General features: G+C 47.7%; 1 protein-coding gene and 1 long non-coding RNA gene across 3 annotated transcripts in view; one reads left to right on the top strand and one right to left on the bottom strand.

Moving 5' to 3' along the window:
* Positions 1-229: 229 nt before the first annotated feature.
* On the bottom strand, positions 230-26,706 carry GDNF (glial cell derived neurotrophic factor). Of its 2 annotated transcripts, none has more exons than XM_008518464.2 (3): positions 26,096-26,706; positions 21,203-21,379; positions 230-3,376 (listed from the first exon to the last, which is right to left on the bottom strand). In XM_008518464.2, exons 2-3 carry the CDS (start codon positions 21,351-21,353, stop codon positions 2,892-2,894), a joined length of 636 nt encoding a protein of 211 aa, XP_008516686.1. In that variant the 5' UTR covers positions 21,354-21,379; positions 26,096-26,706; the 3' UTR covers positions 230-2,891. The 2 variants fall into 2 exon arrangements, with proteins under 2 accessions (XP_008516686.1, XP_008516687.1); XM_008518465.2 differs by having other exon boundaries at positions 21,281-21,379.
* LOC103549867 (uncharacterized) overlaps positions 25,212-27,403 on the top strand; it is a 95,297-nt gene continuing 93,105 nt past the window's right edge. Inside the window, exon 1 of the long non-coding RNA XR_011530389.1 lies at positions 25,212-25,228. This is a non-coding gene — a long non-coding RNA (uncharacterized lncRNA). The remainder of the gene's footprint in view (positions 25,229-27,403) is intronic.

The raw sequence follows: 27,403 nt of genomic DNA, 5'->3' as shown, positions 1-27,403 counted from the left end.
CTTGCACAGTGCCTGGTAGTGTAGGCACGCCATAAATATTTGTCAAATGAGTAAATGAAGAACAACTTTGCAAATTTTTTCCCACTTGGGTGGTGATTGGTAGTGGAGAGTTGATGGACAAGGCCACTGACCAACCAGTGGGCTGTGTGGTGGTGAAGGGGAGGGCCTTCTAGCCCAGGGCCTGGCTGTGGTCCCAGGGCACCGGGAGGAGGTACAGAAGTACAGAGAGCAATAGAAATGAGTTTTTATTTGTAAAAAGTTACAAAATGATATTGTACAAAAATAAAGTCTGTAGAGAACTTTGGTTGTATAACACAAACGACCAAGACAGATCAGAGAAGTCAGAACTTCCAAAGAAGTGCACTCCTTACTGGATCAGATGGTAATCACAATGATAAAGAAAAATCACAAACTTTACCCTTTTGTGGATTTGGTGGAGCGATTTGCTTCAGTTGAAACCTGCTTGTGGTGTGTAGCGATGCAGGGAACAAGTTGTCAACACCCATTGAATCCCACAGCCCCTTTGGGTAGGGACTCTTCATGGGGAGCTGGGGGCCGACTTAGGTTGACTACCTGGGGACACCAGCCACCACACCTGCCAGGACTCTGAGTTGGACAGATGATCCTGGGGCGACATCAAATTGTGCTTCATGAATGACCAGACGGCTGGGTCTGCCCCTATTCTGAGCAGGTTACTCCTCAGCAAGACCCCGGCTCTGGAGAGGGTAGAGGGAGGCCCTTTCCCTCTAGTTCTGAGTCGAGCAAGGGGGGCAGAAAGGACAGAGAGGGGCAGAATGGCGGAGAACTTGGGTCTTTTGGGGCTGGGGAGAAGGGATGTCTGGTAACTGCTGCCTCTTGGTTACTTTGTAAAATTAACATGATTGTTTGAGAGAGGCCAGTAGGTCATTAAATTGCTAAATCTGTCATATTTTTGGGCTAATAGCCACTAAGGTAGTGATAGATGATCTCCTTGATAAAAATGCCTTTTACAAAATGTATGACAAGCTCTAACATAAGGCCCAGTGTATTGCGCATGGATTGGCTGCCAGAAAAATCCAGGATCTGGGGCATGTGCGAGATGGTGGTTCCCATCCTTCGCTCCCTTCCCTTGGAAAGCTTTCCTCATAAAGGTACTGTGATCTGTGAGCTTGGGGCTTTGGGTAGCCATGGCCAAGCCATAAATATCTTCCTCATGTCACTTTCTGATTCTGGGTCACCTTCTTCCAAGGGAGGGGTCAGGTGTACAAGGGCAGCAACTGTTGCTCTGAGGCCGCAGGCAAGGGGCTTTTATGGCAACCAGGCAGAAGCCCCTTCTGGAAGGCTGGCAGTACGCTCCTTGGCTGCACTGGGCACGAGCATGTTTCTCAGAAGGGCGGTGGGGGAAGGATGGAGGAAGAGTCCCTGCCATGGGGGCAGAAGCCTGGCTGCCTGACAGGATTTTTGCTTTTAGGTCAATATTGAATCCAGGACTACCTACTAAAAGGAATTTAACCTTTCATATATTTGGTTATGCATATCATAGATAGATATATGTCGAGGGGAGTAAGAGCTTAAATACGACAGAAAGTGGAGCACATGGCAGACGGGTTCAGAGACGGAATAATGAGGAAATAAAGCCGAGTGCCAACGGACTCTGCACACAGCTCCCCAAAAGGGGGCCCGTCACCAATGCTCCTTCTGACACTTTTCTTTTTTAAAAAATAAAAATAGGGAAGATGCTGAAATTGGGGAAATGAACGAGGGCTTTTCTTAAAAAGGTAAAGTAAGTGATTTTTGCCTGGTGAAAAACTTTTTAATACTTTGAAAAGCATGGACCCTTGTTCTCAATTAAAATGTCCTTTGTCACCTTTCTTTGCATTTTGCGAGCACATATACTTTGGCACCTTTGAAAAGAAACTTTAATAAATAAGAGAAAAAAGAGAAACTCATTAGTGAACGGTAATAAATAACAATAACTTAAATCTCAATAAATAGCTTCTCTATATTTCTGTATCTGAAACAGATGCATTGCATCGAGTAGCTTCTCTGGTCACTGGTGACCACGCATAAACGGAGCTGGGGTGTATGTAACATCTGTCTCTCTGTAAACCGACAGGCCCGGCGGGTTGCCCTGCCCCCGTGCAGCTGGGGGCCTTCCCCACTGCTCTCCTGTGAAAATGCTGCCGAAAACCACAACTGGTTTCCTGTTTCTAAGGACACAAAGGAAATACCTTCAGGTTTGGTTTTAGTCATGAGGACAGCCTTTTTGGTTCCTAGCCAATTTCTTCCCACCCCACACACCATGTTCGAAACCAATCACCAATGGTTCACAAAAAGGCTGGTTGTACGAAACCTCAGGCCTCAACCTTCCAATTCAAAGGTTACTATCTCTTGTGTCTTTGCTTTTGCTTTTTCCTCCTTTCCCGGGTATGTCTCCACTGAGTGACAGAAAAATAAACCTTTCTTGCTTTCAGCGGTAAAATGTAACAGCAAGGAATGACACCAGGATTCCCGTTTCCCTGGTGTCTCCAGATATGTGAAAACAAACCACAGGAGATTCATGGGTTTGGTTTCATGCGCATCCGCAACTGGGCCGTGACCGGTGATTGTATCAGATGAAATGATGGCAACACCCAACGGGGGACACCAGCCCTGAGCTTTGGGTGACATCGGCTGCCGTCTGGGAGAATACAGACGGCTATTTTCTCTCTCTCCTGTCCAGTTTTCTGTAGCTGGATCTCCCTCTACCAGGCTCCCATAACGGCTGCCTTCCTCCTCCTCCTCCTCCTCCTCTTCCTCCTCCGCCTCCTTGGTCCTCATCTTCCATTCTGGGCAAACATTTCCTGGGAACCTTGGTCCCTTTCTTTGCACTGTAGCAGGAATGCAATACACAGCGGTCTCTGGAGCCGGACTCAGATACATCCACACCTTTTAGCGGAATGCTTTCTTAGAATATGGTAAACCAAGTTATCATCTAAAAATGACAGGTCGTCATCGAAGGCGATGGGTCTGCAACATGCCTGCCCTACTTTGTCACTCACCAGCCTTCTATTTTTGGATAAGTTTTTTAATATTTTGTCGTACATTGTCTCGGCTGCCTCGCAGGAGCCACTGCAGTACCTAAAAATCAGTTCCTCCTTGGTTTCGTAGCCCAAACCCAAGTCAGTGACATTTAAATGTATCGCGGTTAAGACACAACCCCGGTTTTTGCCCCTCTGGCCTCGCTGACCTTTCCTTCTGGAATTCTCCGGGTTGGCAGCTGCAGCCTGCCGATTCCGCTCTCTTCTAGGAAGCACTGCCATTTGTTTATCTGGTGACCTTTTCAGTCTTTTAATGGTGGCTTGAATAAAATCCATGACATCATCAAACTGATCAGGATAATCCTCTGGCATATTTGCTGTTCAACAAGAAAACAGAAAAGGTCACATGAGACAACAACAATGATCATTTCAAGCAGTCTTCTGGGTCAAAGGGCCTCCTAAAGGCAGCCACGATTGGACCCACAGCGAAACTATCAGCCAGTTCAGCTAAGAGATCACTGTAATCCCCCAAGAACAGAGGCTAAAATGCACCCTCCAAGACTTTGCAGAAGGAAAGTGATTCAGTTGAAAGAGGAGACTAACGTGGTGGGTGACACACTGCCTGGTAAAAAACAAAGCCTTAGAAGTGTATATTTCACTTGAATAACATCTGCTGTTTTTAACAAGGCTGTAGAGAGTTGCTGTGAACAGGCTGATCCTCTAAGGCCATTTTTCTTGTCTAATAGCGTGACCTAGAGTAGTGGTTCTCAAACGTCAATGTGAATGAGAATAAGCTGGGATGGTCCTTGGAATGCAGATTCCTGGCCCTGTCCTTAGGGGGCGCTGTGGGGAGGGGCCAAGGAATCTGCATTTTTAACAAACCCTGGAGGAATTCTGATGTAGGTGATCCATGGGCCATACTTTGAGAAACCCTGTCTTAGAGGGTGACAAAGGCCTATCTCGGATTGGGAAGTCTTCCAACACTGCTACTTGCATCTGGAATACCGAGTGTCTTCTCTGAAATTGACCCCCACTCGACATCTCTGCTTGGCTGAGTGGGATGAGAACCATTTTGAGAGAACAAATGAAAAGCTCATAAACTCAACTATATTTTAAAACTTCCTTAAAAAACATTAAGAGACGGAAAAATAGCCTACTTTTCATCAACAAAGAGACTAATTTACCAGTTCCTTGGAACAGCATGACTTAAAAAGTTATGGAAATACTGTAAGAGGGCATTTCAATGTATCATAGCAATAAATAGAATGAGATGCTATTTGTGGACAGATGCAGCCTGACCCCGCTGTCTTTGGTTGCAAACAGGACAAGAGGCGAGCACTTTAGGGAGCTCACATGGAGGAATGATGAGGTGATGCCTCTAAAAGGTTTGAGACCTTTGGGTAGAATCATGATTAGCAATCTCTTGGTGTTTCCTGCTGTGTTTCAGCATTTGCTTTGGCTGATCAAGTAAGAGAAGAGTAACTATTTGAACAATTTAATACATTTTTAAAAGAGGAAAGCAATTCAAATGCCTATTTATTAGGTACTAGAACTTTTATGTTCCCCTCATCGCATTTTCGGGTAATTTAGTATGTTTGGGGTTATACATGGCTTAGAAAAATAATACTACAAAAGAGTTGTTAGCAAGAGTGAATGTTTTTTGTTGAGACTGTATCAAAGCAGAGAAGGATTACATTGTGCCTCACCCACGTCAAATTGTTTTGTCATGAACTGATTGTTGAGGTATCCCATTGTGTTAAACAAAATCCAACTAAGGTGACTTAACCATATCTATCTCTCTATCTATCGATATATAGAGATAATATATAATATATATAAAATATATGCTATTTGGTATTGAAAAGAGAGGGGATTGCGTGGAATCCCAGAACACCTTTTTGCCCCATATCTAAAATTTGGCATTGAATGATCCTACTGCCCAGAAGTCACGAAGCTGCTTCCACTGTGCTCTGAGTCCCATCATCTCGCGCCTGGATAACCACAACAGCTCCTAAACTCCCTCATTCCAGCCTTACCCTCCTTCAGTCTATTTTCCACCCAGCAGCTCTCTTAAAACTGTTAATGCAGTGCATGTCTCTCCTCTGCTCCAAACCCTCCAATGGTTCCCCATTTCTCTTGGAGCAAAAGCCAAAGCCTACATTGGCCTAAGGCCCTACCTGACCCGGCAAGCCCCTCTCTCCCAGTCTTTGTTACCTCTGACCTCATCTGCTACTTCTCCTTATTGCCTCCCCTCCAGCTTCTCTGGCCTCCTTCCTGTTCCTCAAACACAGGGTTTCTCAACCTCAGCACTACCTACATTTTGGGTTGGATCATTCTTTGCTGTGGGACACTGTCCCTTGCGTTGTGGGAGGTTTAGTTGTATCCCTGGCCTCTACCCAGGAGATGCCAGTAGTATCTCCCCATCCCAGCAGTGACAAACTAAAGTGTCTCCAGACATTGGCAAATGTCCCCTGGGGGCAAAATCATCATGGGTTGAGAACCACAGGTTAGACATAAGCAGCGACTCAGGGTCTTCGTGCTGGCTGATCCCTCTCTGCCTGGAATGCTGTTCCTGCAGAGCACCCAGTGGCTCACTCTCACATCCCCTTCAAGCCTGTGCTCAAACGTCACTACCACCAAGTCCCACCATGACCTTCCTATTTAAAATATAGTCCCTCCCCAAGCCCGAATCCAGACCCTCCTGCCCTGCTCTTCCCTCCCACCATATTACTTAATATCTTCCAACACTCTGGATAACCTATTTCTTCTGTTTGATATTTGTTGTCTGTCTTCTCTGATAGAATGTTAACTCCAGGAGGCAGAGGCCTTTGCTTGTTCACCAACAGATCCTAAGTGTCTAAAATAGGATCTGATCCCTGGAGGCCCCCGATGATTTTTGAATGAAGTAGGTCACTTGAAGAGGGGGGAAGAAAGAGTCCTTAATTTTCAAGGGGACACTTGGACTTTAGCTGAGAGCGGCACCATTATGAAATGAAAGGATCCAAAATAAACAGCCTACATCACGCGGGCAGCCTCGATGCCCTGAATGGCACATTTTCTACCTGAGAGTTGAATAACCATCTTCAAGCTGACTTTCCCTTGCCAGCTTCCTGCAGCTTTAAAGTGTTCAGCTCTCAATGCCTGCCTTATCCCCAGTCTTCAGAAAGGGTTCATGCTCGCTGGGAGCAACATGTTCCCAAGGAGGACTGAAGGCTGGGAGAGTATTCTGAATTTGTCATTTCCTCTGAACCACTTTCTAACTGGACTTCCTTAGGAAGTTTTCTTTTCTTTCTTAAAAAAAAACCTTTAAATCTCTGTGATTTAAAGACATGAACCACTTATTTTGAAAAACAATCTGCTTGGCTATTCGTGATTTTTTTCAATAGTAAGCAAGAGAAGAGGAAATTAGGTGTGCACAGTTTCAAAAAACCATGCTTGTGTAGAAATCTGAACTGGTAAAACTGACATATTAGGGGTGATTCATCAAAATACAAAAAAAAGTCTTCAAATTCCAAAAAAGAATCTTTGTTTTACTAAAGGATTCACATGATGGGGTCCCTGGCCCTATTCAAGGATTCCTGAATAGATCATTAACTTAAGAACCTGGGAACATAGGAAGTTAAAATCGATTAAGAATCAACTGAAGATTAATAAGAAATGAGGATGAAACATTACTACAATTTTAACATAAACTAATGGGAAAACATCTGAGTTACAAAAGTTCAACTTACGCCAGTTTAGAGACTCATTAATTTATATAACATAAGTTATATAATTTTGTATTGCTAGAGTTAGAACAATGATTTGAATCAGTATTTATAATGGTCTTATTTATTGCCCAATACTTTCAAAGTTCCTGAAAAACATTTTCCCTCCTTTTTAAGACATGTTGACTGCATGCCTTTGTCCACTGGCATTGCTTGCCAGATAAAATACAGTACACATAATTAAATTTGAATTTCAGATAAATACCGAATACATTTTTAGCATAAGCAGTCCTAAATAATGTTTGGGACATATTTATACTTCGTTATGAGACTATTTAGTCCCTTTTTCCTTATTTTCAATTCCAGTGGCCTTTTCAGGGCGATATGTGCAGCAGCGTGAATGCACCAACCACTCACGCTTTTCGATGAGGTGGCGAACAGATCATTAACCCTAAGTTAAAAGGCTTCCTGGCACTGGGAAGCAGTCAATAAACGTTCGATGTGTTAAACTGAAAGATGTAGCTAATGAGGACTTCTCTTTTTGATGGGAAAACCTCCCTCATATCTCGTTGTGAATGTGGAAATATTTAAGCCCCAAGTTCAGGCCATAGGCAATTCTTACTGAGCTGAAGTTTTTTCGTTTTTTTTCCTTTCTTCTCCTTCTTGAAAAATAGCGCAAAAAATAAATATTTCTGCTGAAAGTTTTACATGGATATGAATTTTGGAAATGAGAAAAGGGCAACAGTATCTTTTCCAAACCACAAAGCAAATAGGCCTGTCTCTTCCAACTAAATTCCTAATTCCAGGCCTTTGGATGCTGACTGAGCTCATTCATAGAGAGGCCTCCATTTATCAACACTAGGCATTTGGGGGGCATTAGGAGCCATGCACCTCACTGAGCCTATGTTTAAAAATTCTGCAGAGGCCTCCACCCGGCCCAGGCAAATAAACTCCCTGTGACGAACCAAGGAGCCCACTGCCTCAATCTTCCAGGAATTCACCGAGCTGAGGGGAAAGAAAGGACTTTGGGTTTGGGTCTGGATTAGCTCCCTAAATGAAGGTTTAATGGCATATCACTTTCTTCTCCATCCTATAAAGGGTTTGGCAGAATGTCGGCGATGCAAACAGCCCTCGTTCGTATGAACTTTGATAGTAAAATACTTGCAAAAGAGGAGCATCATTTTTAAAAAACAGGTCAAACACTTGCTCATTTCCCAGACCCACTGGAAGGATTTATCTTGGAAAACACATCCATCTAAAAGCTAAAGGTTTTGAAAAATCAAAATGCTCAAATGCATTTAAGTCACTCTTCAGCGTGCAACCAAATATTTTGGCATTATTCTATTTAAGATATTTTAAGTTTGATGTGTCCTTTGTATAAACAGTGTTATTTAAACAAACGAAACCTTGTTCTGGGCCACGACTGGGAACAAACCGTTCACTGAACAGGCCTTGCCTCCCTCGATTATGGGGAAAAAAGGAGTAACGTCACCTTGGGAACAAAGGCCTGGGATATTGACTATTTTGTAAAGTTAATTGAGGTTTTATAGGAACAATGGTGAGGCGTCAGAGTACTCCCTGTAACAGCAGAACTAAAAAGGACAAAATGCAAAACGTCATCTTGGTTAAGCTGCCATTCCAGTGGACAAAGTATTCTCCTAAATATTGGATTTCTCTTGAAAACAGTACAGGTTAACTATATTTTAATCAAAGGGGTCATTTTATACAGATATCAGGTTGCCCCTTCTTCATCCCAACCAGTCTGGGGGTCTAAGCTGGCCTTCAGCCCGGGGTCAACCCGTGGGTCCCAGAGGAAGGCAGCTCAAGGTTGTGTACAACGTGGTGAGGAGATTATCTCTTACCGGGAGGAGAGGCGGGCTCTGCAGAGGGAGGGAGGTCTCGAGGCTCTGAGGGTCCCAGCAAAGAGGGGGCCTGACCCTAGTACCTACAGGGGCCCTCCCTTAGAGGAGCTGGCTTCTAGGCCAGAGCCAGCCTCAGGGATGCAGAAGCCCTGGAGAGAAGGTCCAGGTGTTTCTTGCTCTGGGAAGGACCAGCGTCTGTGCTTCACTGTAAAGCATTCAGCTTCTGTGTACCAGAAGGGCAAGGGTTAACACGCTGAGGTCCATAAGGGTGAGCTACTGCCTAGGCCAAGGCCAGACAGGTGAGAGGTGTGTCTGGAACCAATGCCCGGGTGCCCCCGCTCCAGGTAGTGCCTGGGTCTGGGGTGGGTAGACGCCGGGTGTGAGGCCATAGGATGCTGTGCCTGGGGCTGCTGAGGTGCTGAGCAGCCCGTCCTCGCATGTAGAACCCTCCCTGAAAGGCTGTCCCAGACAGGAGGCAGGTGGGAACCCCCCCGGGAGTGGGGACATTTAATCTGATATTCTTTGCCTACCTGTACCCCAGGTAAAGTACAAATGGCTCCGCAGACCAAGTATATAAAAAATGGAAGTTCTCTCTCTCTCTCTATACATGCACCCACACACATACACATACATATATGTATGTACACACACACACGCCTGTTTATATGAAAAGAAAAGATCAGCCTAAGACTGATATAACCTCTCAAGAAAATTCCCAACTAACTCCATTCTTTAGAATAAGTTATTTTTACTTTTCAATAAGGTACAAACATGATTTTCTTTCACTAACATTGAAATATCATAAGAACTACATGGTTGAGTCTTACCTTTAAAATTCCTCACATTACAAAATTTCATCACTCTGTGTTTTAGATAACAGCGTCTTTGCACTTAAAAATATTGCCAATATAAAGGGGACGATAGATGGCTACTTTCACACACTAACTTTAAAACCAACATCATTCCTGCAAGTAGGGATCACATATTATCTCCACTTTACAGGTCAGGAAACTGAGGCTCAGAGAAGATATGTATTTGCCCAGGGCTACCTGGTTCGGAAATGTGGACTCGGTTTGGTTTCAAAGCTCAAACTTGTTCTAGTGCCCCTGCCGCTTATTTGTTTTTACGTACAAATTCTATTGCCACGCAGCTTTTCAAGTCTCGAAACATGTGGCAATTTACTCTGGATGAAGTGTAAGATATCCTGATTTCACAGGAACACATTTACCAAATTCAGGACAGGAAGCGAGTATATTTACTTTCTATTGGAAAATTCGGTATGAACTGAGGTACGTTAAGTAGATTCTAAAATCAGCCTGCCATGGGCCACAGAATATAGCAAATAGTCTCCCAAAAGAGAAAAGCCATGCCTTTCAGGATCTCTCTCCCACGTCCTGGTTCTTGCATATCACTCTAAGGCCGATCTGGCGATTTCCCAGTTAAAACCGGAAAAGCGGCAGCCAAGGACGGCGGCAGATTCAGACAGAGAGGCCCCGTCTCCGGAAGCTCCTCAAACTCACTCTGGCACCAAACGACGAGGCTCTCGCTGCAGAGCTGGAGAGGACAGAGCTTGGGATTCCAGTCTGAGGTCAGTCCCTGACCAGCCTCGTGACCTTGGACGTGTCACTTAACCCTTCTAAGGTCAACCAGACCTTCTCTGGGGCCCTCCCCAGGGCTAAAACCCTAAGATTCGGACAGTCTATGGCTTGATGGGAAAGTGCTGCCAGACATAGGTTTTTTGTCACCTCTGTCAGGGAGAGGACCACCTCCAGCTGATGCCCGAGCAGCATTCTGCTTGGCCACCATCATCAGGGGCCCTAGGAAACCCCACAGGAGGCATTTTAGGTTCTAGTAGTTCTCAACCTTTTCAGTTTACCTCTTGGGTCAACATCGTGGTTACATTTGAAATAATCACCAAGTTCTCTCGATTCATCAAGTCATCTTCCTGTGCCCTATTTTAGGAGAGGTAAAAAGATGTGCATAAAAGGCCTGTATTTGAGTCTGAAAACACCCACGGAGGCATCCTGACACCTCAGTCTCCATCTGAAAGGTGGAGATGGAGTAGTGACCTCTGAGAGGACATACTAAGCCAACATGATATTATAATCCTTCAATCTCTATCAACCAAAAGTCAAACACTAAACTTGCCATTTTCCTAAAATCTCTATTTTATTCATTTCTGTTTCTGCTGCTTCAAGCATGTTTAGGTCATACCCAACTTAGGACTCCAGGGCTAGAATCACCCACTGCAACTGCGACCCAATGGCTCGTGAGAGCTCCACAGCTTATCTTGGAAACCATTGACCCTTGTTCTTATCTGACCTTCACTGATCTCTGAAATGTGTCGTGTAGGTCCATAAGAGTGTTCCAGTTCTCTGAAAAATTCTACAAAGTTTTGTCTTCTGCTGCTATTTAAAAGTGTTAATTTTGTCACTTATTTGAACTATTTAAAAAAGAAGTCCATAGGTCTTGAAGCACTGGCATGCTGACGTATCTCACATTACGTAACGACCATCCTTGCCTTCCTATTGGATAATGTATTCATCTAGCATTAGAGATACCATCCTGGTCTTAAGGCACTCTTGGGTTAACTTCAAGAGGGGTCCATGGCATCTATTTCCCTAAGAACGATCACCAGATGAGGCAGTTTACTAAGTCATTGTGAGCACTGCCAGAGCTACCAGTGCATTCTCTCCATGACCAGTGGTTTGCTGACAATAAGGCATGACATGGGTTTATTTGAAAAGTATTTGCATTGTAAAAACACCAGTGTTTTGTTGTTTTAAAAAACATTTCTGGATCCTCTCAAAGCAGAAGAAAAGGACCAACCAGAATAAAAACCATTTCGGAATATAGAAAAAGGAGACTTGGGTATACTTTTAAAAGATACTTTGGCCACCAAAATGCCATTGTATTTACCATCTCCACCCACTTTGACCAATGTAGTGCATGCTTATTAGTTATATTGTATCTTGAATTTTTATCCTACAACTTAACTGAGAAAACTTGTCATAAGTGTAATGGCAATTATTCCATGAACACAAATAGCCAAAAAGCCTCAGTCACGGAGAGACGGACGGTTTAGTCATTTTGCTATTCAGATTCTGATTGCCCTGCTCTGATTTCCACCTATGTGGTCCATACTTTTATTATATTTATGTTAATAACTTTACAGTAATACAGCATGCCTCCCCTGGGGGAAAATATCCCTTCTCCTGCTTTTAAGTCAGGAAAACACACAACAGGGTGTCCATTTGTTAGCTAATCCATGAACACCTGGTGTGGGCTAAAAGCACTCCACGATCAGCAGTAAACTCTGCAGGCTAATGTATGCGCATCATAACCTCTGCTACTGCCCTTATTAAAAACTTAACAGGGAAGAGCGAGAACATTACCCAATAAAATTAAGTGTCCAAAAAACCGCTTGGGAAAATAATTTCTTGTGGCGTTATCAGAGGTTCCTTTGCTTCCTTCTGCCCACAAAGCCCTGCTCCCAGCCTGGGAGGCCCCAAACTCCCCAGGGAGTCTGCATTGCACTTCCCTCAGCCCTTCCCAGAGGGCCACCGGAGCAGTAGGTAAAAGGAACATGGAGGACCTGAGGGACTTGGGCAAGAGTGGGGGGAACTAAGAGAAGATGAAAGGAAAATAAAGGGGACGAAAGGAAAGTGTTCTTTATCACTTGAGCCTGTTTCATAGATTCCTGTGGTCAGATGTGAGGAGGGACTTTCTATTCCCAGTGAATAAATTCATTGGAATGTCAGACTCTTCGTGTAATCAGCTCTAAGAATCATTCAAAAATGACTGCAGTTACAAAACCCCAAAGCCGGACTTTTCTCTTCACTGACTTTCCGTCATCGTCAGGAGACTGATGCAGGTGTGTCTTGGGCTGGCAGGAAGTGATCTTGCAGAGTGGGGATGAGAGTGAGTGTTGGGCTCAGGCTGCCCTGGGTCCAGAGTCTGGCTAAGCTGCTTAACCACGTGGAGTCCCAATTTCCCCTTAAAATGGGGACAGTCACACCTTCACTACAATGGAAGAACAGTTTCCAGCTCAGTGCTGGAAAGCATTTAACAAATGATGCCTGAAGTACGTCCTTATGCTTGTCACGTCTGCGATATTTCTTCAGCGATGTCTACATAGGGGGCAGCAGTGTGAAGATTAACTCTACTGGCTCTAGACAAAGTGAGATTACCCCAAGGGAGATGCAGACATTGGTCCCTTGTTAGTCTAGTGTGTTCCATAGAGGAGAGGGCCTGCAGCCCCTGACCTGGTGGTCTACGGTCTGTGGGCAGAAGGAGCAGGCTTATCTGGGGAGTTTGTACTGCCTCTTCTGTGTTCCTAGAAATGCCTGAAAATTAACCACACAAACATCAACTTAGTCCACAGCCCAAGAACGATACTTTTGTGTCCAGTGTGGTATGGGTCAGTGTCATCAAACTGAGACACATGTCCCTCCCGGCACATCAAGACGTTCTACAATGCCTGTGGGTAGTTTTAAGAGAATCAATTTCCAGATCCTCAGCTTCCACATGTACTCGATCCTAAAACTGGTCTGTCCTGCGGCCAGATCTCTTTTCCCATGTCCCCTTTTACAGTCACCCTTCCTCCTTCCTGAGAGAGTGTACTTCTTGTCCATCTCATCTTTTTACTGTGAGGCACTGTCTAGAGGATAAACAACTATAGACACTATGTAAGGACAACTCAGGCATGTATGGCTCCATGGGACAAAGTGCTATGGGTGGCCCCTGATGTGAGGACCCATCAGCATGAACTTAGTATTCTGAGGATGTTTGCCCGAATCTAATCACATGGAAACAATCACACAAATCCAAATTGAAAGGCAGTGTGCAAAACAGCAAGCGAGGCAGCCTGGACTTCTCAAAAATGTCAATGTCATGGGGAAAAAAGTCTTGGGAGCTATTCCAAATTAAAGGAGAATAAAGAGACAGGATAATCAAATGCAACTTGTGATCCTCAACTGATGAAAACTCTATAAAGGACATTATAGCCACAATTGGGGAAATGTGAATATGGACGATCCATTGGATAACATTATTGTATCAATGTTGAATTTCCTGAGCCTGATAACTGAGTTGTGGTTATATAAGATAATGTCCAGGGCCGGCCTGTGGCCGAGTGGTTAATTTTGCGTGCTTTGTTTCGGTGGCCCAGGGTTTCACCGGTTTGGATCCTGGGCATGGACATGGCACCACTCGTCAGGCCACGCTGAGGCAGCGACTGATATGCCACAACTAGAAGGACCCACAATTAAAATATACAACTATGTACTGGGGGGATTTGGGGAGAAAAGGCAGGAAAAAAAAAAACAGGATTGGCACCAGTTGTTAGCTCAGGTGCCAATCTTAAAAAAAAAAAAAGATAATGTCTTTGTTCTTAGAAGGTATGTGCTGAACTATTTAACGTTATGTTGGCAACTAATTCTCAAATGGTTCAGAAAAAAAATGAAGCAAAATGCTAACAAGAGGTCAATCTTGGTGAAGGGTACATGAGCATTCATTATACTATGAACACTTACTGAGGGAAAGTCCCACATGAATAAATGAAGAAATACTGAAGTGGGCGGTTCCACATTTCATTCTGGCCAGGCCCTCATGGCAAGGCTCAGCGCTTTATCTGCCTGTTCAGCCACTCATCTATCTATTCATCTTATAATTAGGATCCAGAAGTGTGATGGTTGTCACAGAAGTATATTAACCAGTGTATTTGAAGTGAAAATGAAGTCAGATCTTTTCTGACCAAAAAGTCAATTTATTTCAGCTGATTAGTTTGATAGTTTTCCATGAATTGAATAAGCTAAATTTGCAGCTCCAAGGTTTTGCCAAAAATATATTAGAAGCACATATTCCTGAATGGGCGGGAAATCACATCCAGTACAACCATTAAACTTGTGATAAAAAATTTTAGATGTCACCTGAGAAGTGTATAATAGTTTTTCAACATTCTTTTTGCAGGTTTGCAAGGAAAAAGGTTGAAGACTTTTAAACCCATGCCTTTCCACCTCTGTTATCTTTTTAAAGTCCTGCAAAAGTGGGTATTGTCTCTACTGGGCTAACCAGTTGACTCCCAATAGTGACCCAAGCTCTGGCTATGCAAACTCACTCCTAGTCCCTCTGTGGCCGTGCCTCTGACACTTGTGCAGTCACCCTTGGTTTTCGGTGTGAATGCCCTCTTTCCCTGGGTAGAGGGGGTGGATTCTGAGAAGAAGTACCTCCCAAGTGCTGTCAACCTATCAAGCATTCAAGGAGACCTCGCTTTGTCCCCCAAATTTAGGGAGCTTTCCCATACTGCAAAAAGCATCAATACTATAGGAGTCCACAGAGAAATTCATGTTTCTCTCCTTAAAACATTCTGATCTGGGCTTTGAAGTAGCTGTTAATAATATGAGCCTAGGCCCACTGCTGTCCAAATGGAAATCAAAAAAATGGCCTAAAGGAAATTTAAATTCCCTGCTTCTTTCTATTAGCTTGCTCCCTTGATTTTCCTGGAAGTCTGTGTTTCAGGGTTATGAATGTATTTTTAGCAAGTCAATGTTTGTGTTTTCTTAATCTACTAATATGGGAGCACAGTCTGTGTTAAGCCAAAAAATATTGGCTTCGAGACCAGAAATCTGAGGTTTGAATTCTGGTTTTACTACTTAATAGATTTTCGACCTTGAGCAATTCTCTAGGTCTCATTTCTTCATCTGTAAAATGGGGATACCAATACCTCACTTTGTCCAGCAAAGCTCAAACTTACTCAATTTTAGGACAAAATATAAAACCTATTTGTTAAAAACTGAGTTAACCACGTGGATCACTAAGAGGTACTATGACACTAACTTTAATATTAAGTTTTTATTTGTAGCTCTTCACTTACTTGAGGATTAATAGGTTGACTCTATTGTGGCTATGCCGAGAAGCTTTTTAAAAATAAGGACACGATACTTCAAAATGACAAATATGCCTATGCTACAGACCCCACTCACGAGCAGCCTGGGTACTGGAGTAACTTTTGCAGCAAGATGGGTTTGCAGCAAGATCCCACTCACTCAAGCTGCTCCAGTGGCGCCCCATTGCCATTAAAAAGACAGCAAACACCTTCTTGTCCTGGATTTTACAGCATTTCATAATCTGGGTATCACCTACGGAGATATCCTAAATTTCACACCACTTCCCGCCACCTGTTCTCAGCACTTGGCGACTGGTCTGGCTTCCTCCTTGTATCCACCATCTGCCCCTTCCCCATGTCAGGATCACAAATTTGCCCATGCATCTCCCTAGTCTGGAATGTGCCTTTTTTCTTTTTCCTTCCCTTCCTAATACCCATCTTTGAAGTACCAGCTCAAATCCTCCCTCTTCCCTGAATCCTTTCCTGCTATGATCTCAAATCCCAGTGACCTCATTGCTAGGAATTCTTACCATGACCACAGCTAATGTAAACCCCTCGGCAGACATATCTATCCGTCTGACTGACAAGCCACACACCCATCTGCCTATCTATAGTTTATAACTGGGTCATAAGCTATTTAAGTTCACAATTTTGCCTTTTTGATGCCACACAGCACCTAGTGCATGAAAGATATTTAATACCTGCTTCATGATCGAACTGCAGTGATTAAAGAATAAGTGTTTTAATTGAGTGAAGGTGCTATGGACCATTAAGGGCCAAATGAACAAAGATGAATGGGATGTTAGGAGAGGAAAATGCCAGAGAGCTTTTATTTTTATAACAGCAAAAGTAGAAGCTTTTGAGCATAATTCTTAGGCTATTGGATCAACCTAAGGTCCTAAGGCTGGCCAATTCAAATTAAGCCTGCAATAGATTTCTCTAAAGAGCAACAGTTTGATTTAGGTCTCTGGACTGGGGCCAGAGTGAGATGTTGTTCTAAGATCTCAAGTGAGAAATCAGTGCCCCATAAAAGGGTCTGACATGCAGTTTCTTGATTCCAGGAGTCCTGTTCCAAATGGCAGACCCCCTTCTCAGCTTAGGTAGTCATTTTATTATAGTATTGCTCATTCATACAGTTTCTAAAGCGATAAGAAGCAACAGGTGAGTGGTGCTCATTTTTTCTGAATTCTATGTCCTATAACATTAGATTTGAGAGCTTAACATTTAACCAGCCTGTTGCACTAGAAGCTTCCTTAGCTGGATAACAATGGGCTGAAAGTTTACTAAAGTTTATTAAAAGTTTTTTACTAGGTTTATGAAACATCTTAAACATCCAGCTGGAATCAATTAAAACAGAAACCCTCTATCTCAACACAGGTAGTTTCTAACTCATAGCCCCCTTAACACTTACAGAGAAGGAAGGAGTTGCCTGCCCTGGCTCCCTTCTCCCTATGGTGGAAGAGGGTCTCCCTAACATGTCCACGGGAATCTGGTGGGAAAAATTCCATAGGAACTATGTGGGCTCAGACAATGGGGAAGGGAAGGAGCCGTGAAACCTGGGAAGAGCCAGGGGGAGCCCACCCAGGGGCAGAATCCCAGGCAAGCCTGGCCTGCCTATGTGCTGACCAACTGACTGACCACAGAGCCCAAAATAGTCTCCCCTGTACTTCTTTCAGTCTCCGTACTATGTTATGGTGCTTGAAATTCCACCATTTAGAGCAACCTCTTGTCTTGGCAGAAGCAGGAGTGAAAGGCTGTGGCAGGAGAAAAGGTATTCCTTGGGTGCGTTGGGGAGGGGCTGTTGGAAGTAGGAGGGTGCCAAGTAACAGCTATAATACCTATTTATGGGGCATGGGCTTTACAGGCATTATCTCATTTAACTCTCCCAGCAACCCCATGAGGTAGGTTTAATACTATCCTTATTTTACAGAGGAGGAAACTGAGGTTTAAGAGATGTTAAGCAACAGCTGGTTAAGTGGCAAGGCTGGGATCCAAACCATAGTCTGATCTGAATGTGTGAACTCGAACTCTTGCTTGCCGAAACTCCTGATTTCTTGCTCTATGCCCTCCTTCTGCAGATTATGGGACCTGGCACCTTGGGAAGACACTCTAGTCAATAAGACTGTGATTCGTACTTCAGTTATATCATGGTTCACATAGATTTTTGTGGGCTAGGCTGGGAACTTGATAGCTTGATTTATAATATTGTTCTATAGGAAATATTGTGACTTGCTGCCAAACTGGTGGAATATAATCCCATTGTATTACAATAAATTGTACATTACCTTAATTACAATTTAACAACGCTCAATGTTTTTTCCAGTTGGCTTCTGGTCACACAAAAAGCCCACCTTCCAAGACCAAGGTTCTTCATGTGTAGTTTTAGTTTTCAATGCTACGGAATGACCACACATTGTATATTTCCTAGATAGTATGTTTCCTGAGCGCACGGGCTTTTGTCTATTATGTGCACCAAGGATTCTCTAGCACCTAGGACAGTGCCTGGCACATATAGGCACACATTAACTATTTGTTGAATGAATAGACGTTTTTAGATCACAAATGTTTAAAACCACATGTACCTTATGCTTTTACTTGTGAAACACATTTAGAGCTGTCACACACAGCTGAGATCTGACATATGACTACGATCGACTAAACTTGGATAAGTTTAGACAACCTCGTGCAACACAGTTTTAGTCATTAGCTGAGACCTTCCTCTCACAAAAAGTGTCTTTCCCTAGGTAGCAAAACTGAACGCTCTGCGTTTCAGTGGTTTGGGGAACTCTGGTCCTAGGTTCAGCAGACTTGCTTCCTGAAGCTGCTTTACCTCTTGTGGGCTGAGGACCATAAGAGGATTCCTTTCTATGACATCTGCAAGTTTCACCTTCTAGATTCCTCATGTCTGCTCTAATCGCCCTTTGGAGATGACGCTGGCACAAAGCAAAAGAGAACAAAGATAGCTAAAGGGAAAAGCCTTGAACACCCTAATAAGAAAATCACAAGCCCTTGAGTTCAGACAAGTTCAAAGTTGCTAAAGGAGGCAGCCACAGCCCATTTACTTTACAGCCAACCTCTAGGCAAGCAAGTGAGCCAGTGATGAATTCTGTTTGGTAGGTTCACCCTCTTCATCATGCTCAGAATAGAATTCTGGCTGTTTCATTTACATTGGAACCAGGAGAACACATGCAACCTCAAGGGAGCATGTGTGGATGGGGTGCAGTCCAGCCCCCTTTGAACAGCAGAGAATGACTGTTAAAGTGGCACGAAAAAGTCTTTGCTCAATCACTAGGTTACAAATATTTGAAAAGAAGAGAGACCAGTATTTACGGTACTTTCTATTTTCAAATGAAGCAAGTGACTTAATGTTTTTCTACGTAAGTCTTAACCAGTTGCACGGCGTACAGTGCAGGATATAAATGTCAGCACTGCGACAGGGGTGTGTTGACACTGGTTGAGTGCTCAAAGTCTGCACACTGTCATTATTCTGCCTTCCCTGCACTGACAGCTTGCTACCGAATTGAACGTACCTGGAAAGAAGTCAATTTGGCTTAGAATGCAGCTCGGTTTCTCTTTGGGAACACTTCTCTTTCAGGTTTCCTCTAGGATCTATTGGGTCTTCCCACAGATAAAATAGAATTGGGTGTGTTCTGCTGGTTCAGTTGTAAATAGAGAAGCCAGAATCTTGTCCAGTGATGACTTCACATCAGTTTCAGAAAGGGGAAGTAATCTCCCTTCCCCCACAACATGTCCCCTCCCTCACAGTCAGTAAGATTAATGCTACTTTGCTTGCTTTGTGACTTGCCGAACCTTATATGAGGCACAGATTTTCTTAGGGTATTATCAAGTCATAGTGATTCGACCCTGACTGCACATTAGATTTACCAGGGGACCATCTAAATATGCAGATGCCCAGGCCACACCCCAAATCAATTAAATCAGAGTCTCTTAGAGTGAGGCCCAGTATCAGTATTCATTAAAGTCCCCCAGGTGATTCCAGTGAGCAGAGGTCTCTTCTTACAAGTTTCTTCCCAAAGGACGGTTAGGGCAGTAGCATGAAGGCCAGGGGGCAAATCTCATAGCCATTGGCATTTTGGAGTGAAAAAGCCTCCCTTTACTGTACGGTTGTAAACTGTTCATGGAGTTCTAAAGTAAGCAACTTGTCCAAAGTCACAGTTGAAAGCAGAGCCAGAACCAAGGGCCTACATTAAGTAAGCATAGGTAGACAGAATCCTAATATGCTAATTAAATCTCTATGAATTAATCAGGCACAGTCATTTTTCTCTCCTGAACGTCCTGGTTAGAGAATTATTGTCTACTGCTGTGTTCTGTTCCTCTGGCCTAGGCTGTGTGAATGAATGAAAAACCACTTAGCTCTCATGGGTATTGTCCTGAAGACTACGGTGCAGAGCAGCATTTTAAATTTAAGTTTCTCTTGGAAAAACATTTATATACACTAAGATGGAAATTCATGGTTGAAACCAAAGCCTTTAAAAATAGGTTTATACAACTAATTGACAGCAACTTGGAGCAGTTACTTTAATTTCAAAGGATCAACCATGTTCTCTTTCTAACCCTAAGTCACTCCTGAAGTCTTAATTTGCCTTTAGGAAAAAAATGAACTTTTTCTCTTTCAGGACTTCTGGAAGAAGATGCTTTTATTGTTGTAATTAAGCATAAAATAAGCCCATCACATTTCCTGGGCTGTTTTTAACCCAAGGAGACAGGGTTTGGGGTACTCTGAGTATACAGCTGATTTGTGGGGCCGCTTCTCCTATGCATATGACCACAGTATGTTTCAAGTGCAAAATAGCTAGAGGGGTAATGGGAGAGGGGAGTAGCCAGGGTGACATCCTGGATACAGCTCACATTGCTTTATTTTGGGATTGTGTCAAATTTTCTACTGCTATCTTTGTTGTCCACATACCTCCTCCATAACCTCTAACTTGTAATATAGCACACCTGGCTTTATGCAACAGATAAACTTCTGAAGATGGAGGGTAAATTATATCAAATCACAGTTGACATGGCCTAATAAACTTGATATCTAAACATGTTAATTTTTGAGAGATAAATCACATATTTATTTTCTACTATGAATAACCTGGTCTTTTCTTAAGAGTTAACATGGTCATGCATGGAGTGAACTACAGACCTCTTCCCCAGTCCCAGCGAGCACTATTTACCGTTAAGTCTTTCTAGAACCGGAACTTTTCTGAACAGATTTGACACTGCCCAGACGCTTGTTTTGGAAATAGAGGCCCTTCTGTGTTTTCTCTGACTCTGGCTTCGTTTTGTGAAACCTTGGCCTTTCCCTTGCAAGGGCAGTTTAGCATGAAAATACAATTGTTTCCAGGATTCAGCACCGCCAGACACACCCAAACAGATACAGGGCTTTGGAAGAAAGAAAAATGTGATGCATATATATGTGTATAGGTGATGGGGAAGCGGAGAAAAAGGGACAACTGTGTGTTTTCCTGTGGTGGTGGTAGTGGTGGGGAAAAGACCCGTTCACCGGAATGCTAAACAGACAGCATAAAAATCTGATACTCTCTCTGCTGGGCTTTGGGCAGCAGCCGGCAGCTAGGGCACTGGCACCGGGAGGGGGCTTCAGCGCCAGCGCAGCTCTGCCCCCGGGTCGGCGAGACCAGAGTGCCATCCGGGCTGCCTTGGAGTGCGTGCGGGCAGCGGGTGGGGGTGCGTAGGGGTCCGTCGGCGGCCCCCCCGCGGGGAGGGAACGGTTCTTACAGTCACTGCTCAGCGCGAAGGGCGCGCGGCGGCGGCCGAGGGAGCGGTCTTCGGCGGGCGCCTCGGGAGGCCTCTTACCGGCGGGCAGCGGGAAGGCGGACGCGGTGTGGAGCAGCACCAGGCAGACAGCCACGACATCCCATAACTTCATCTTAGAGTCCCGTCCGGCGGCGGCACCTGCGCGGGCGGGCGGGCGGGGGAGAGAACCGCAGAATGCACTTTACGCCTGGACGCCGAGGGCCGCCGCGCTGCCCTTGGGCGCAGCATCCCCGCGGGTCCCTGTGCCCCTCTCCAAAGTCGTCACCGCCCTCCTCCGGGACGGCTGAAGCCCAGAGGTTCCCTGGGCATCCCCCGCCCTCTTTCCAAGTCCCCTGCTCGCTCCCCCTCCCGGGTGCGCCCCGGGCGCGGCTTGCTATCCGCGTCCAACCTACAAGGAAGCCCTTCCCTTCCGCCACCTGATCCCAGGGGTCAGATTTTCCAGCAGGGCTGCTGCCCCCGCCAGTACCAATACAACGACACCAGGACACCTGGCCAACACGATGACACCAGTACTGGCGCGCAACGCTCCCTCATCTCTTGAGGGGGGCGACGGGGCAGCCCTCACCCTGAGTCTCCCGCCCCAGCCAGAGGCTTTCCTACTCCGCCAGGCAGCTCCCGTAGATCCCGGGAACCAGCCCTCGACGAAAGCAAGCAACCAGCCTTTCATTTTAGGAATAAAATCAAGTGCACCCTCAGCCCGGGGTCCCGATCCTGCTCTCAGCTAGGCGGGGACGGCTCAGTGGCACCACTCACCCCACCTGCGCTTCATTCCTCCCACTTAAATAAGTATATTGTCGCCGGAACAAGAAGTTAGTAGGGACTTGGAGATTTAGGGCCTGTAAAGGAATATCTGCGTTGTTACTAAACTTCCCACGTCAACTCGGTTTAAAATACTACTTCCACCTCTTAAGGTCATGAACGTGAAATAATGTATGAAAAGGCCTAGAGGAGCATAAAGTAAGCGCTCAACAAATACTTTAGTATTGCTGTCAGGTAGGGATTGCAACTGTCTTGAAAATTTTCATCCTTCGTGGTATGCCGGAACACACTCTTTTTATTTTATTTTATTTTTGCAGTTTTGGCAGATTCTTGCCCTAAATCCCTTCCCCTCCCAGAGAAGTCTCGAGCTCCCCGCGGCGGAGTCACGGTCATTCCTGGACGCCTGTACTCAGTCCTGGATGCTGCGGAGGCGCAGGGCCACCAGAAGGCCTAGACCACGAAAGGGCGCGGAGTGGGGGCTCAGCTCTTCCCAGCGAGGGGGCTCCGTTTGGCTTCTCAGTCCTCACACCTCTAGAAAGGAGGGCCACGCAGACAGAGGCGGGCGAGAAAAAGCTACCGTCAACTCAGGGCCAAGTCCCACCCAATTAGGAGGTGGGGAGGGGACCCGGGCACCTCCGGGACTGCGGGGTTACCCAGTGCCTTCCCAATGCCAGTGTTGCAGTTTACAGGAGAATTCATGCAGTTGATTATCCCCTCTTCTCCAAATATAACGGATTCTTAGGTTAATCTCCTTGATCTTTTTCCACGGGAGGGAGTCAGACGGTTTACAGATAAATGCAAAAACCTGGGCACCTTTCCTCTCCATTAGTTCCCAGGTTTGCCTGCCTCCCTTCCACCAGCCGCCCCCTCCCGCCCCCGTCTCCACCCAGAACTCCCGCCCGGGTTCCCGTGCAGACCACCCGGGGAAGAGTTTAACTCGGCCGCCACCTCCCGCCGCTGCGGAGACGAATGCATTTTCCATCCCTTGGGCATCTGTTTGTTCGCTAGGCAGCTGTTGGGCTCGGGGAGTCTGTAGGGACTAGGAACTCGAGCAACCTGCAGCTCCGGGCGCCTCATGCTGCGCTGGCTGGTTTACAAACCCGAGAAAAAGCAAAGGCTCTGGGCATGGACGCACCGGCTCAGGAAACACTGCACCCAAGGCGCGCATAAACAGCGCAGCGAGGCGCTTTGGGAGAGAGGTCTGGGGGAGCGCGAGGCCTCCCGCCCCTCGCCCCAGCGTCAGCTCTCCTGTGTGTGCGAAATGGCTGGCGGCGCCGAGAAGCAGGGAGGCGCGGGGTTAAGGCGCCACTCCAAATCGCGGTGCCCGCCAGCAGTAAGCGACAGAGGCACTAGATTTCCCTTCCACATTAAGAGGGTTTTTCTTTTTTTTGTTTTCTGCTTGGCCGACGGAGGGCTTTTTAAATTGGACGTGGAGATCCTCAATTAGAAGTGTGGCGAAGCTGGCAAAAGAGGAAACAGTGGAAAACTCCCCGCTTCGTCAGAGGAGGCTCCCAGCTCCTGTTCCCGCCCTCGGCCGGGTGCGGCTCAGGCCCCGAAAGAGCCCTCCCACCTCCCCCGGGAGAGGGGCGGGGGGGCGCATTCTTCCCTCTGAGCACCGCCGGGGCCGGATCCAGCCGGAGCGTCTCTAGTTCCCGGTATTTGCCGGGTGCAAGAAGAGGAGGGAGTCTGGGGGCTGAGCATACACAGTGGTCTACCAGGACGTTTCCCCCCAAGCCCATGTGGGCGCCCCACCCCACCTCACACACACCCGGTGGCTTCCCTGTTGTCTCTTTATCGCTCTCTCAAAGCACAGCTGCCCGATGTGTTTCTGTTGCAACCATCCGCTTTTGCTACTCGCGCAAATTGCTGAACGCACTGCCACGTGCGGTAATCAAGCCCTTTTTCCCAAGTCAGCTCCGCCAGGCTCCCCCGCAACGGTTCCTGAACCCCACAAACTGGTCCCCCTCTGCGTCCGGGACCAACAGCCCAGGCATGGCAAAAGGGGCGCGTCGCGAGCGCCAGCACCTGGTGGTCCCCAAGCCCGGGGCGGAAAGGACGCCGAAATGCCGGTACACGCAGCCGCTTGCAGCCGGGCGCTTCTGGGTTCCCAGCACCAGGGGGCACCAGAAACCGCCGGAGTCCTCTAGCGCCCACGCGGCCCGGAGGCTGCGTTGTCATTTTAAGAACTGTAAAACCGGTGAGCAAGCATTCCCCTACAATCCTCCCCAAATCCAAATTACCCCCGGAACTTCTGGATGTCCTCACCAGCATCCCCGCTTTTCAGGCTCCTACCCCTCCATTCTCCCTTCCTAGTTTTTCTCCACCCACCTCACCTGAGCTGGTAACTCGGTAACCTGCTTTTAGAACTTCCCCCTCCCCCGATTTCCCGCGTCACCATGACAGCTTCACCGCGGGTGAGCGCTCCCGCCGCCAGTGCCCCCGCACCTTCTTGTGTCTGGCAGGATGGGAGGTTTGTTTGGGCTTTGCCGTAAAGATCCAGATTTCAGGGAGAGAAAAGAGAGGTGGGGCGGGGGGCATGCTGCAACTCGGGGTTTTCTTTTGGGTTAAGGACAGAAGTTGCTGAAAGACATATTTATTTTAGCCGTTCCGGGTCCTAACTGACAGAGGACTTATTCTCCCCCTAATTGTTGGGCCCAAGACCGGGGGAGGGAAGGAGATTGACTGACGCTTTCTGCAGACGGTCTGGGGAGGGGTCTGGCTGTTAAAGGGCCCAAGGCCGGGTTCCAAGTCCTGGGGCACCGGAACTCCTTGCGATAGTGGGCTGGGGACGCCGAGGGCTCCCCGGACACCTGACACTTGTTGAAAAGGCGGCACTGTCCCTCTACCCCGCCAAAGCGAAGGCGTGGCGAAACAGTGAGGGCGAGACCTTGTCCAGGCCGGGTGGAAGGCCAGCGGCTCCCACTTTGAGGGCTTTGCGGGAAGAGGTGCGCGCGTGAGGTTGGAAGAAGCATCTCTTCCGTGGAATATTTAAGTGTATATTCAAAATACTGAGGAAGATTAGAGTGCCCTCTAACATACCCGCCGCAGGGGCGGCAAAAGTTTTGTTTGTCCCCGCCAATGAGCAAAAATGTTGGGAGCACAGGGTTGGGCAGCCCCTCCACCTCCCTGGGGCGCGCAAGTAGGCTCTGCCCGCGGGTTCGCCACAGTCGAACCTAGAGAGGCGCCAGGAGGATGGGGGGTTCCGGCGAAAGTCCGTTCCCCGCCCCGGTAAGTGTTGGTTTTCAACGGGTGGGGCTGGAAACCAAACCACGGCGAAATCAGCCCTGAGGTGGTGCAAGGTAGTGGTGGTGGGGTATTATTGGGGAGGTGACACAGAGTGGGAGAAAAGAGGTCACTGAAATAATCACTTCGATGGCCTAGCGAAGACCTGGGCCATCCAAGGTCTTCTTCTTGAGGAGTTTCAAGAGTCTGTTCGAGGCGGAGACCCGAGTCCCCCTCTCCTAACCTCGACCGGGATGGTTAATCGGGGTTGTGGGCATTAGGAAGGTGCAAGCAACTGGGTTCCAAAAAGGGCGAGGAATGTAGCTTTGCAAGACCGCGCCCTGACGAGGTGAGCCCTCTATTTTTAGGTTCTCAGCACCTTTGCAGCAGTCCCTCCTGGGGCCTGCGTTTTCCCTCAGAACAGATCAAAACAAGCTTAATAGTAAGTTACACTCCTGGCACGGCAATGATACCTCTGCAGCTGCACGTCCAGAGAGGACACTCTCTGGTCGCGATGGTTCAAAGATGACCTAGCCCGGCACCGTCCCGGGAGTTGACAGAAGAGCGCCCCGCTGAGTCGGGGAGGGAAATGCCCTTCTTGGACATTCCAGGGTCCAGAGGCATCAGGGGCACCAGAGATCTTTGCCCACGTGCAAAGACAACCTGCCCCTCCGCAAGGCCAGACTCTCTCCCGTTCAACTTCTCTATCTCGTCTGTCCTCCCAGCGCCTCGGGTCCCTCTAGTCTTTCCTCTTTCCAATCTCATCGCCTGCTTTGGGGTCCAGCCGCGCCCCCTCTGTCTCCAGCGCCCCACAGCCCGCCGCGCCAGCCGGCGCCACCCGCTCCCTCCATCCCGGCCCGCTCCCCCACTTACCTCGGATCCGGTCTCCGCAGACCCCCAGTTGGACATTAACTCCAGGAGCCCCGAGTCCCAGCCAGGAGACCCATCCAGGCCGAGGGCAGCAGCGCGGAGCCCCGCCCAACAGGTCAGGGGCAAGAGTTCGCAATCCTGGGGCTGCTCTGGGCAGCGAGGGCGCGCAGGAGGCGGCGGCCAAGGCTCCCGCCGCCGCCGCCGCGGCGAGAAGGGCGAGGGATGCCGACAGCTCCCCTGCCGGCCCCCAGCACCCCCAGAAGCCGAGGTCCGAGCAGCCGCCGCTGCCTTGGGTGGGGGGTGACACGGCTGCGCGCGCCGCGCTCTTGGCTGGGGCTGCGCGGGCCCGGGGCGCGGCGGGCGGCTCAGCGGCGGCGGCCGCGCTCTGCGCCTTCTCGGGGCGCAGCGCCTGGGAGCACAAGACGGGCCGGGCTGATGCTGCCACCGGAGCTGAGGTCTTGCCTGGAAATCCGAACGAGACACCACGTCAACCGGCGCGGGGAGTCCCGTGAAGACATGAGGGCGCCAGGAGCGCAGGCTGGTCCTTGAGAGCCCGGGCCGGGGGGCCGGGGTGGGGGAGGGGAGGCGCGGGGCCCCGGGAGGGGAGGGGTCGGGAGGCGGCGGTGGAGGAGGGAAACGAGAGCAGCGAGGAGGCGCCCGAGCTCCCGAGGCGGGGGCTCGGGTACGAGTGGGTGACGCGAGGCGCCCCTCCCCGGGGTGCAGGGAGAGCGCTCAGTGCGTGGAGACGCTGCAGGGCTCGCGCCTCCTCCTCGCTGGGTAGATCCGGAGGAATGTGCGGAACTCGTCGCGGACCAACCGAGGAGGGCAATCCGAACTTGACCGCGGCGCCCGGGCTTGGCCTCCGCGCCCCGCGCTCTGAGGGCGGGCGCTCTGTCGGGTGGAGGGCTACACTGGGCTTTCCTCGTGCCTGTCGAAGGCTCTCTTTCCTCCTCGGGTGTCTAGCTCTCTCGCTTTTCTGCAGGGTAGAAGGCAGTGGAGGAGAGGACCTGCTTGCCGGAGTTCTCCTAGCACTACGAAGGAGAGATGTGGAGCGGCCCAGGGAGGGAAACCGAGTGTTTGCCAGGGGACGCTGAGAGGGGGGATGAATTTATAGGTCTCTCACTCCGTGACGTGCCCTCCAGTGGCTTTTCTGATTCGCTTTCTGACCTAAACACACATTAGTTTAGTCCCCATGCTAGGGCCAGCACGGTCTCCGAATATCTGCTGGCTGAAGTCAGAGGCTTTGCATATCATGTATTACATGGCAGGCAATGAAGAAGGCTTCTGAGGCTGGCCGGCTCCTCAGTCCTA

Source organism: Equus przewalskii, chromosome 20 (assembly GCF_037783145.1).
Source record: "Equus przewalskii isolate Varuska chromosome 20, EquPr2, whole genome shotgun sequence".
Taxonomy (NCBI): domain Eukaryota; kingdom Metazoa; phylum Chordata; class Mammalia; order Perissodactyla; family Equidae; genus Equus; species Equus przewalskii.
Note: the sequence above shows the minus strand (reverse complement) of the source record. Positions and strands in the feature narration are given on the sequence as shown.